This window comes from Monodelphis domestica, chromosome 2 (genome assembly GCF_027887165.1).
Source record: "Monodelphis domestica isolate mMonDom1 chromosome 2, mMonDom1.pri, whole genome shotgun sequence".
In the NCBI taxonomy this organism is placed as follows: domain Eukaryota; kingdom Metazoa; phylum Chordata; class Mammalia; order Didelphimorphia; family Didelphidae; genus Monodelphis; species Monodelphis domestica.
Genome location: NC_077228.1, coordinates 327542945 through 327556477, shown reverse-complemented (window position 1 = coordinate 327556477; position 13533 = coordinate 327542945). Strand labels below are relative to the sequence as shown.

The 13533-nt window shown below is 32.1% G+C and overlaps 1 protein-coding gene across 4 annotated transcripts in view; it reads right to left on the bottom strand.

Moving 5' to 3' along the window:
* Positions 1-13533, bottom strand: part of SENP6 (SUMO specific peptidase 6) — a 122997-nt gene that overhangs the window by 29427 nt on the left and 80037 nt on the right. For all 4 annotated transcript variants that reach the window (XM_056818511.1, XM_056818513.1, XM_056818512.1 and 1 more), the window contains 7 exons: positions 11723-11955; positions 9718-9888; positions 4987-5020; positions 3393-3581; positions 1890-2116; positions 260-372; positions 35-151 (listed from right to left, as the gene is read on the bottom strand). In XM_056818511.1, the coding sequence (XP_056674489.1) occupies positions 35-151; positions 260-372; positions 1890-2116; positions 3393-3581; positions 4987-5020; positions 9718-9888; positions 11723-11955 (1084 nt within the window). The remainder of the gene's footprint in view (positions 1-34; positions 152-259; positions 373-1889; positions 2117-3392; positions 3582-4986; positions 5021-9717; positions 9889-11722; positions 11956-13533) is intronic.

Sequence of the window (13533 nt, the reverse complement as noted above, 5' to 3'; positions counted from 1 at the left end):
ATGTCACTAAAAATATAACAAAAAATTAACTTACTTTAAATAAAAATCTATAATAACATCATTTAAAAATTCTCCTTCATTCAGACAGTGTAGATCCTCATTAGTAACACAGATGCCTCCCTTAGCTGGAGGTGGTGGATAAACTATTAATCTGAAAGGGAAAAATAAATAAATATACACATACACACATAATACATATGTGCATGTCATAAAGAGAAAATAATATAATGCCACTTAAAGAGTACAGAAACTTTCTCACTTTTGTATAGGACCAATAAATACAGTATGTGGTTCTCCAATTTCCTCCTCCTCATCAAAAAATTGGAACTGTGATGTTACATTTCTTAACTGTATTTTGGGTTCAAACGAAACCTTGTAGAGAAAATAAAAGTAAGAATTAGTTTCCAAAGCTGAGAAAAAATTCTTTTCTTATTTTCATTAATAATACAAGTGAGTGGAGAAGAATCATTTGGATTTTGTTTTTAAAGCCAAATAACTAAGGCTGGAAATGAATCAAGAAAACATTTTTCTGTATTAAGACTCAAAACAGGCAACAAATATACTAATTTTCTCTATTTCTGATCAAGTTAAATTCGACCAATGTATACTTAAGCATTCATTACCTGAAAAGCATTGTACTGACTGCTAGATCTCCAAAGATAAAAAGTAAAACAGCCCTTTCTTTAGGGGAGCTTACCATTTACTGATGAGGGGGAAGGTGAATGGATTATTTACACTGAAAAATGTGGTGCTATGATACAAGGAAAATATGATAGGAAAAAGGAGAGTATAAGACAAAATATATTTGAAAACTTATGTACTTTTGGATGGTTAGGATATGAAAGATTACATTTGTTCTTCTGGGAGAAATTATATTCCAGCTTGGCTGTTGAAGAGCAGTCACAGCAGATACTTCAAGTTCTCATTTATCTTTCTTTTAACAAGGGTTTAAAAGGGGTAAAGATTCACTTCCACTGTTTCTCTGAACTCACTCTTCAATTTTGTGGGTTGTTCAACTTTGGCCTGTGCCTATATTATTAGTACTTATTGAATCTATTCTATTTATTTAAATCTATATCATTTCTAATGAACCTAGATCTCGAGTCCAGAAGATCTGAGTCCAAGTTCAACTCGGGCACCAGGCATTTACTGGCTATTGTGTCACCATGGGTAAGTCATTTTACTTCTATTTGCCTTGGTTCCCTCATCTGTAAAATGGGGATAACAATAGCACCTACCTCTCCCAGAGTTATTGTGAGATCAAATAAGATAGTAACTGAAAATGCTTAGCACTGTGCCTTAGGACTAGATACATATTCACTAAGACAGTCAGGTAAAGCATGTGACAAATAAATATGTTCGCTAAATTTAGCTTTGCCAAGTATTGTAACCTTTATAAGTAGTTGGCTATATTTAGTTGCAAACTTAACATAATTTTATATTTGGCTCTTTTGGTTCAAAATGACTGCAAATATATCTCCAAAGTCAGAGAAGCAAATTTACTGCCAAATAAAAATACATAAGTTATCATTTTACATATTACATCCTGCACATGATAAAGAGATGAAGTATGCCAAGGTCAATGTCATCTGCAAGCTGAGGTATGAAAGAAAGGGAAAGTAAGAGGAAATAGGTATTTTTTTTTAAAATGAGTGGGGGAGGAGGAAACAATAAAAAATTTGAGTGGTATTTGTGACCAGTAAAGTACCAAAAATAAGAAGCTCTGGTGTGACTATTACCATACCCTACCTGCACAAGAAAAACTTATCCCTAGACTATTTAATACAACAAAAAGCTTTCTGATAAACTATATTTATGATTTTAAAATAATAAGTATTCCAAGAAAGGCACCACAATTATAAATCTATTTTTCCAAGAAAATACATTACATTTTTTATTTTGCTTTCTTTTTGTAGAGAACTTGCTTTGGAAACTTCTTCATAGGTTTTTGTAAAAGCAACTAGTCTTCCATTGGCTTCTTCAAATGAGATTTTCACAAAAAAATCAGGAATGTTATTTCTGATACCAATTTCGGTAATGATATTTTCAAAAACTATATTTGCCTGGGTATCAAGACCAGTTTCAAAAATTAAAATAATATATTGTTCTTCAGGACCTAAAAGGAAAGAAATATGGACATTAACATATTTTGCTACTTCTAACTGGTAGCAAATAAGTACACTAAACTAACTGCAGGGTCCTTTGTCAGGGACATCCAAGAATAATATCTAATTGCTCATCACAGAGTAAATATTGAGTATTTTTTGACTAATTGCAATAGCATAAGGATAGCTGTTAGCTAGAAAGGAAGGAACAGGCTTGTGGTCAAAGACCTTTTGAGGTATCCCTGGAGTAATTAGAAAAGCTGGACCAACCTACAAAGATCTATTATTTGCTCACAAGTTTATCTACTTCAAACAGTCTTACTTTCCCTAAACAGACTTGGTGAAAATTCTATCAAGTATTATTCAACAGCAATAATAATATATGTGACATATCCAATACCTTAAAATATACACTGGTAAGCTTGTAGTAAAAGTTTAAGAGGCTACATACAAGTTGGTTTCAAAATATTCTAAATAATTCTGTCCAAAGGGCTATGAAACTGTCCCTATTCTTTTGATCTCAGTCTATTAAACCTCAAAGAGATCAAAGAAAAATGACTTATTTGTGAAAATATAGGACCACATTTTGTCATGGCAAAGAACTGCAAACTGAGGAGATGGCCATCAATTGGGAAATGGCTGAATAAGTTGCACTATATGAATGTGATGGAATACATGGTAAGGAATGGTGAAGAGGATGGCCTCTGGAAAACTTATATGAAATGATACAAAGTGAAGTAAGCAGAACCAAGAGGACAATCTACATATTAAGAGCAAAACTTTCAAGCTAACCCAACAGTGAATGACTTAGGAAATCAGAACAATACAATGATCTACCACTACTCCAAAGGACTCATGATATAATAAAATGCTATCCAACTCCAGAAAGAAAACTACTGGACTCAAGAGTATTGACTAAGGTCTGTCTGTCTCTGGAAATAATGTTTTTTACATGACTTCATATAGGTATCATTTCTTGCTTTTTCAATGGGTAAGGGGGAAGCTGAAGGGTAGGAAAGAATTTGGAACTGAAAATTACAAACAAAAAAAAAATTAAGAAAATATCTTATCATTTTAATCACCTTATTTCGAGAGAAGCTGAAATAGTAGTAAAATTGGACAGATGTCAGCTCACAAATACTGAACATCTGTTATGAAGAAAGGACTAAACTAGTGCTAGCTTAAGAAAAATGGTTTCTGATCTTATTTAATCCCCTCCCCTCTACACCAGTCAGAAGACAAGTTTCCTTTGCCCACCCCAACTCTCCATTTGCTAATTTAACTTACTTTCTCCTTCACAATCATACCAAGAATTATCTCTCTCTCGACTCATCTTCAGTTGCATTCTGAGGCTATGACAAGCAGCTGGTATTGTTTGTAGAAATACTACAGGTAACTTTCTGACACTACACCATTCACATTTAGTAAGTTCAGAGGTTTTCAAATCAATCTCTTGTATATCACCACTTTCAAACTCTGGAGGGAAAATCAGAAAAATATTCAATTCTTTGTAAAATTTAATATAGAATTATTAAGAAAGTAATAGAAAAATAAAGCAAGAAATAAACAATGAAACAGACGAAGCAACTGTCATGATTCAATTTTCACTTCAACCATTTCTTAATACCAAATTCTAAAGTTTGGAGAATTATAAATCATGTGTGCAAATTTATGATTTATTATAGCGGATTAAATGAATTTTTTTTTTCAAATTGGTTTTAAAATGTGGTTGCCATAAAAACTGAAATAGATGAAAATACTTATAGGCACAAGGAAAGTGGCTTTTAGGAAACAAACTAGCAGATCTCCATTTACAAATAGGGAAAACTTTTCTAAACAATACTAGAATGAATCAAAAAGTGAAAAAGTTACACAATTATATAATTAGTACCTATGCTTAGGGAATATTGGCTATAGCTACAAATCAGAGAAAAAGGGAAGCCAAGTTCTTTTTATTAAAGAATATTCTTAAAAGAAAAAAGTATGTTGCTAATGGAACTCTTAAAATAATAGTATGGGTCAGCTGGGTTGCTCAGTGAGAGCCATCCCAAGAGATGGGAAGTCCAAGGTTCAAATCTGGCCTCAGACACTTCCCAGCTGTGTGACCCTGGGCAAGTCACTTAACCCCCATTGCCTTTCCCTTACTGCTCTTCTGCCTTGGAATCAATAAACAGTATTGATTCCAAGATGGAAGGTAAGGGTTTAAAAATAAAATAAAATAATAGTAAGAACTGATACTTTAAAGTGTATTAAAACCGACAATTCTATAGAAGGTAAATGCAAATACTATCACCTATATTTCAGAGGTAAGGAAACTGAAACTTGAGAAGGTTAATGGCTTGAAGCACTGTGATCAAGTGGAGATGACACTGGATTTGGAGCCAGGAAAATCTGAGTTTCAATCCTACCTTAGACACTTTATGTCAACCCAGGCAAATCACATAACTTTTCTAGGTCTCAGAAATCTCAATGTAAAATGAGAGTACTGAATTCAATGTCTTATAAATTCAAGTCTAGCTCTAAATTTACAAGATAACAAATTGATAGAACTTTTATATCAATAAGTTATAAAGATCTAAGTCTTGAATTCATGTCTTCTAGCTTTGACTAGCATTCTTTAGCTTATACTATAAGATCAATATTAATCATTCTTCCTGCTTTAAGATGATTCTTTATTAGACTACCTTATTTATCTTTGTATTCTTCCTTATAAAGGAAATATTATATTTGAAGAGTACTTAAGCATCTAGTGGATGAAGACAACGAATTGATTAGTTACTTTCAGTAAATGCTCCTTAGCATCACATCTAATAATGTCTTTTTATAAAATATACTTTAATTAATGGAATGATAATGAAAACAAAAAAGCAAAAGACCTTACCCTCTAGATGAATCTTGATAAAATCTAAACAAAACTGTAAAAAAGGGATAATATTAGCACTTCATATTGGCTCAGCTATAAAATTTAAAAACAATGATAAAGCAAAAATAGTTCATGTTTCTAAAGTATTTGACTCATTTTTTAAATAACAGGCATTTACATGTATGTCATGCCATGTAATCAGAATGAATCCTATATAACAAGAAATATCAGCTAAAAACCAGATAGAACATGCAATATTAAACAGTTAAAGACTATTGTTTCATCTTTTGCCTACGACCAAGACTTAAATACAAAGAAAGGAGGTTAAATTGCCTTTAAGTGGTCTCACTTGCATTATAATACTTATTATTACTTCACTCCCCATTAGATCACACAAATCTTCCCAAATTTCTCAGAATTCCTCAGATTTCTTATTTTTGTATAAGTAGTATTTCATTACACTAATTACACATTACACAGTCTAATCACCTATTCCTGAATTTATGAGCAACTGCTTGTTTTTTCAATCACAAAACATGTTATGACAAATTTTTGTATTTATAGGGTTGCTATTTCTGTCTTTGAAGTAGGGGGTAGTAGCAAATAATAAGAGATTTAGTAAATCTATACAATATTCCAAAAATTTTTCTAGAACAGCCTAATGGGTTTTGTTACTATACTAACCCTGCAGTGCCCCTTCAACACTATTTCCATCTTTTCTCTTCTTTGCCACTTTTATCATTGTGAAGTAAAACTCCACAGTTGACTAAACCTTTATTTTGCTTATACTGATTTGGAAGACATTTGTTCAAATTACAGTTTTCATACTAACTATGGGACCCTGGACAAGTTGTTTCTTCTGAGACCTAATCTTTTTTAAAATTTCCTTACTTTTGTTTTATTTTATTTAGGTGACAGAGCTTGTACTGTAAGAATTTCATGGGAACTCCTGCTATGGAAGGAAAATTTCCTATATTGTTACAGAATATATAAAATACTTGGTCTTCTAAAACTGCCTAATTAAGAGAAATATGAATTCCTTGGGGGAAAGCTATGTCACTATAATAAAAAGGACAATACTATCTATTTTAATTTGCATATTCAGTATCACCTCAAACTACCAGAGTATTACTATGTAAACTTCAGGAAAAAATTTCACTTGGAGGTGTAAATGGTAAAAAAAATCTCAATAGAAATAACAAAAAAATGCTAGGGAAAGGAGCACAGAGGTACCAAATCTCAAACAATGCTACAATGCAAAAATCACCAAAATGAATTGATGTTACTTAAAAATTAAGATTTTCAAGTGGAACAGACTCATTAAATTACATACAAAAACTAATGAATTTTGTAGTCTAGTGTTCAATAAACCCAATAATTCTAGGTAAGGAAGACCAGAAAACTATAAAGCAGTTTAGAACAATGTATCATACATACATATAACCAAAGTAAGCTCTAAAGTAGATACTAATATTTAGATTTTAAAATGACCATAAACAAACTGGAAGAGTAAATAAGAAATTAGCTTTCAGAGTATATAAACGGGGGAAGAGCTCATGACCAAAAAAGAGAATATCACAGAGGACATAATAGACAATTTTAATAAAATTTAAAAGTTTTTGCAAAAACAAAATCAATGCAGATGAAAATCTATACCAAGTTTTGTCTCTGATAAACATTATAAAAGATTCAAATCAGAAATAAAAGCTATCCCCAATTGATAAATCGACATGGGTATCTTTTAAGGAAAAAAAATTAAGCATTTAACAGCAAGATGAAAAAAAAATGAACTCACTAATAATTAGAAAAAAAGAATAGGACTTTTTTTGACATTTCATGGGAAATTAGGAAGGGGAGAAAATAAATTTTTCTTTAAGAAATAAATAAAATTGGGACGGGGACAGAAAGAACTCACCACTACCAATGTAGATTTGTAACTTGTAGTCTTGGAAAGTTGTACAAGTGTAGTAAGAAATTACTCTCCTTTAATCCTCACAATAAATTGGGGGAAATCAGTGCTATTATTATCACCATTTTATAGATGAGGAAACTGAGGCAGCCAATGCTTAATTAACTAAGATTTTAACTAGGCTTCCTAGATTTCAGGTATAGCATTACATTTTTTATGTCATGTAGTTATTTTATCTAAGATACTCTTAAGTACTGACTAACTTAGCTAGTGACTGATCAAAGTGATCAAAATATCTATTATCAAAGTAAGCATTTGTTTTTTTTCCTGACAATTATTTGGCCACTTTCTTTTGTAAGGCCATAGATTTCACTGAAGACGAACTTATGCTTTTCTGAGCCCAACATGGCCATTTGCAAAAAGGAACTTCTGGATGAACCCAAACATTTACAGGAATTGCTTCATTTGTAATGTAAGGCAATCTCACTAGTGATGATTTCTTGAACATATCTCCCTCTTGATCATGACAGAGGATGACTTAAAGTTACTTCTTAAATATATCCAAGGATTCTTGAATGATCCTTGGAGGAGAGCCTTCATGACTTCATTTTCCTCTACCAAAACAAATGCTTTAAAACAAATAAAATGTAATGCTATATACATATATATAATTTTTACTTCCCTAGTCATTGATACAATGTTTTTCTTAAAGCATCATATTTATAAGTTTAATTGAGTTAAGTTAGTTTAAGACTATACTATTTAGAGTTTCTACATTACAATGCTGACTCATACAAAGCCCCAGATCCCCACCCCACAAGTTTTGGCTAGCTATACCCAATTCAACTATTTGAATTCTGAAATTGATTTTGTGAACCTAAGTATAGTAACATTTATCACCATAAAATTGAATCTTATAGATTTGGGCTCTAGTTAAACCTTTGAGATTCTCAATATGTCATCTGTTATGTTAGTCACTCCACCTAGCACTGTGTAATCTAAAAATAAAAATCTGCTTTAGTCAAGTCACTGATAAAAATGTTAAATAACAAAGTGCCAAACAGAGATATCTATCCACTAGAACAGACACCTTCTTCCAAGCTGATACTAAATCATTAGAGATAATTTTTTGGTTTCAAAAGTAAAACTAATTTCAAAACACCCACTAATATGATAATCAAAAGCAGAGAATAACTTCACATTGACTTCATTATCTCTATATGTGACATGTGCCACAAGATGAAGTAGAAATGGCACTAAAGGGAATTAAATAAACAATAACTAAACCTGTTAGAGTATATGTACTCAGAGGAAGTTTGTGTTGCAGGTGATAATTTCAAAAGCATTCAAATTATCTTTAAAAATCTTTAAAAAAAGATTCCTTATTGTCTAGCTCAGATTCCACTAGGAAAAGGCAATTCTATACCGCTACATCTACTGTCTATGTAGCTACATCATGGACATAATATGAAGATGGACGAATAATAAGAAAAGAGGAAACTGGAGTGTATTTGGGAAAATGTAGTGATTTTAATAACCTACAACCTCTCCTGGAAACAAAAGTCTCTTCTATTGAATACTAATATACTGCTGGTGCTATAAGGCTACAAATCACATAACCTAATGACTTAAAAATAACTACATTTGCAGGTGATCTAATAAGCAATGCAATGACTCATAGTAACTTTCAAACAGCTGTAGCATATTAAGAAATATTATTTGCAAGAAAGAAATGACATTAAAGACTTTGGACTAATCAGGTAATAAAAGTGAGAAATTGACTTCCTATAGATTTAGATGGTACAAATACAGTAGCAAAAAAAAATACCAAAAGAAATGCTAGTGTTTAGGAGTCTTCTGTAGATATATGGAGAGATAACAAAAAAGTTCATATAGAATTGGAAAAGGTCAATGGGTTATGATCTTGACAGGTGAAGGGCACACCTACCTCAATGAAATCACCTATTGAAGTGTTTAAGTATAAAGTCAGAAAGTCAATTTTTTTTTCTAAAAATACAAATAACTTGGAAATATGAAGCTAAAAATAAGGTCTTTGGAGCATCTTTTACATAGTAAAACATTTTCATGGACATGAGAAATTATTAAAAATATCTACTTTTTACTTATTTAGCTCCCTCAATCATCTTTTTACAAATGATTCCTAAAGTACATGTGTTTTTCTTCACCATCCCATTAGAATGCTAGTATTTGATCATCAAATAACTCCTTCCAATTGCTTAAATAAAGTTACCTCTCTAGGTTTCTCTGGTCTCTTGTGTCTGTATAAGTTCCTACTCAATGCTGTTCTTTTTATCATAAACGTTTGAACATCCTTATTCCATTAAAGATCCATTCTCCCCTTATATATATAAAACTTAAGTTTTGTAAGGTAATATTCTTGATGCACATTTGTCTCTTTTGCACTTTTCGAAATCCTGAAATTTTAATACCTTGCATATATGATAGGGGCTACAAGGTCTTAAGGTGATCCTGACAGTAGTTCTTTGGTACTTAAATTAGCTTTTTCTGAATGCTTGCAGTATTTTTTTAACCAATTTAGGAACTTTTGATTTTGACTCTAACATTCCTGGGAATTTTCCTTTTGGGATTCCTTTCAGGAAGCGATCATTGGATTCTTTTTACCTGTACTTTTCTTAAGTGACAAAACACTTTAGAATTGACTGCTATACTATGTATTGAATTTTAAATTATGGAGCTTGAACTTATAACATTAAAGCAAATTATTATCATTGTATGCTGGCTGTAGATACCAAAATTTTTACACTGTAATTTAAAATCTCATATTAATAATTTTAAAAAGCCAAAAAAAATGTACTCACAATTACAGGCTCTGCTACCATACGACGCAGAGTTCCTATGCGTATACTTCGACAATTCAGAATGACACTTTCAAAGTGACTTTGGAAATTTAAAGGTGTAGTATCAATTAAAGTTTCTGGAGATGTAACTTTACGACGTTTTAGGGGTGTATTTGGTACAGAATTGCCAAACTGAAAGAGAAAAATATTTTTCATTTGGTTTCTTAAAAAAAAAAAGGGGGGGGGGCCAAAATGATCCATTTCTTATATATATACACACACAAGAATAACATTCAGGAGAAATTAATTCTTTATAACATAAATAGGTTCATCCCATAATATCCTAACCAAATGGAACTTAAGTGCTATCTATAATGCATCACTGTGTTTGAGCCTCATGATAATCTTGAAGTAAAGACAATCATCAATATTCAAGTATTCATTTTCAGTGACTTCAAGCATTCCTGAAATTTTATTATTAAATAGTATTACTTTTACTTTTGTGATGACAACTGTGTGCATTTGTAGCTATGTACAATTGGGAGAGGCGGGAGAGGAATGCAAGCAAATTTGTGGAGCAGCTAGAAATTAAGGGTTTTATTGAATATTTTCATTGCATTTAAAACTCAAGTTTTGTGTTGCAAGTATTCCCCCCCAAAGAATAGTTATTAAGTCCCTTGGGCTCTAAGACTAAGTATGCAAAGTTAGTAACAGGGCTTAGAGAAAATAAAGGTGTTATATAAACTTCATATGGGAACACTTTATTTCCACAGAAAGGAGGAAAATATCTACAAAAGTGTTTATGATTATACCAGAAAGAGCAACCTTAGGGGGAACCTCCTAAGTATGTGATGAATGAATTAGTAAAAACCAGCTAAGTTGGTAGATAAATGAGGTGGTGGCCACCACCACCCCCCTCCCTCTCACCTCAGGTATATGCTTTTCATCAGGAACAACAGTTCAGCCAAAAGGGAGATTAGAGATGGCAGGTTGTTCCTTTCCCTTTTTTACATTGGGTTCTTCTAAAGTCCCTGCCCATCCAGCTGTTGCCTTTCATCTCCCCTGAATTTTATGGGTTATTTCATGATTACTGCTTTAGGAAAAGTGCATATTATCAGAAATAATGCTTTGCTACAAAGAATTAAATGCAGAAAATTATATTTATACCAATCTAGTTAAAGATTAGCTTTTGGTGGTTGCAGGAAGCTAACCCCCTATTTCCTGTATATTTAATGTATCAACTTTTTTAAAATTTTGTGCAGTCTAAGAACTTCATCCCTATGAAAGTTGAGGAATGATCATGTTCCAGAGGTAATATTATCCATATCTTACAAATGAGGAAACTGAGGTTCAAGAGATATTCAATGTCTTGCCCATGGTCACACAGCTGGGAAGTGTTATAGGCATGATATGAACTCAAGTCTACCTAACTGAAGTAAAAAGATATTAAACACTATCTGGGCTTGAAAGTAAATAAATGATAACTGAATTACATTTGAAATTACACAAAGTAGTGTATGAAAATTAAATTAAATCAGATGTTATATATTAGAAATTAGTACTTGATTACTTAAATTAAAAAGGAACTTTTCAAAAGGATAATTCCTTTAGAACTAGAACACTGAAAATATAGGCATGTAATCTAAGATTTAAAATATAGTGTGTGCTAAGTACTATATTAAGTCTGCAGAAGATATTTTAAGATAATATATGCTCCTTAACTTCAAGAAGCTTAATCTACTTTTCCTATCCATTTGTGAAAATGGATGGATGTGGGGTAACTAGGTACTAGGATGGATAGAAAGCCAGGTCTGGAGTCTTGAGGAATTGGATTCAAATCTAATCTCAAGACACATCCTAGCTATGTGATCCAAATTACTTATTCCCAACTTCCTTAGAATTAATCCATTTGTTAATTAATCCAATCTAAGACAGAAGATGAGGGTCAAAAGAAGAGGGAGAGAGGAAGGAAGGAAGGAGGGAAATAGATGGGGTAAGCTTTAGGAATATAAGAATTAAAGAATACCTGATCTTTCATTCTTGCTTTTCTTGGTATTGTGACTACCAGATCTGATTCTGTTGCAGTGCTTCTCATTCTATGTTCTATTCCACAGCTATTCTCTTTTAGGGCAGCTTCTACTTTTCCTGTAGAGGGTGCTGGAGAAGATTGTGCTGAATCTGCTGGCCGAGGTGATATACTTTCTCTTCTATTAGTATTCCCATTGTCAATGTCATCCTCATCATCACTGGACAAAATTACTAAAAAAAGAAATTGGTGCTGGAGATATTTTGCTTTCAAATTTTATTTTAAAAACATAAACATGACTATGATAGCTGGAAAATACCCTGGACAATATCTGCCAACACAATGAATGACTGAATAGTTAATTTTGGGAGCAAGTAAAGCAGGAAGAGAATAGTGCTATTTTGTTTTCTTAAACCCTTACCTTCTGTCTTAGATTTAATTTTAAGACAGAAGAATGGCAAGGACTAGGCAATTAAGAGTTAAGTGACTTGCCCAGGGTCACCCAGCTAAGAAGTGTCTGAGGCCAGAATTGAACCCAGGTCCTCCTGACTCTAGAACACGGTGACATTTTCTAAAAGAGGAAAAGGTGGAACTATGCACAAAAGGCTTTAAAAGAATGCCTTTTATTTATATATTTATATATAAATTTTTATATTTATTTATTTATATATATATTATATTTTTTGATTTATATATATATTATAAATATTTATAGCTGTGCTCTTTGTGGTGGTAAAAAATTGAAAAATATGGGGTGTCCATCAAAGGGGGAATGGCTGAATAAATTGTGGTATATATCTGATGGTGATGGAATATTATTGTGCTGAAAGGAAAAATGAACTGGAGGAATTCTATATGAACTGGAAAGATCTCCAGGAATTGATGGAGAGCAAAAGGAGTAGAACAAGGAGAACATTGTACACAACTGATACAGTATGGCACAATCAAATGATCTAGGACAATCCAGAAGAACTTATGAGAAAGAACACTATCCACATCCAGAGAAAGAATTGTGGAAATGGAAATGCAGAAGGAAATCATATGGTTGATCACATTGCTCAATATGGATGTGATTAGGGTTTTGGTGTTAAAAGATCACTCTACTGCAAATATGAATAACATGGAAATAGGTTTTGAAAAATGATACATGTATAACTGCTTCTTGGCTTGGGGGGAGGGGGAAGGAGGATCATGAATCATGTAACCATGAAAAACTATTCTAACTTAAAAAGGGGAAAAAATAAAGTACTTTACAACCTAAAAAAACAAATACTCATGTTGAAAATCTGACTTTTATTGGGGGTGGAGCAGAAATCATCTTTTATCATTTGTCACATACAACTACTTCTTTGAATCATGATTAAAAACAAAATATCCTTTCAAATCTCAAAAAAAAAGAAAGAGAACAAGACAAAATCTATTCCAAACTCCCTTTGTCCAATTATAATATATAGAGCCACAAATTATAAGCAATTGCCACAGAAGAAATGTGATCAAGGGGGAAAAAAACTAATTAGATAAAGAAGAATGCATAATAAAGGGATCCCCAATAATAATCCTGCACATAGTAAACTGCTGACAAATAGTACTAATTCATTTTGTGAAATACTCCTTACTATATCCTTTGGAAAACAAAAACGTCTCATTTTTGAATGATATTTTATGGGATTAACTCTTTAAACCTGATTAAACCAGATGTTCTGCCTTCCACAGAAGAAAGATACTCTCCTTGAAACTTGAATAGTCTACTTTGGGTCATGGATATATAAATCCAATTTAATTTCATATTTATTCATTAAGCTCCTGGACTA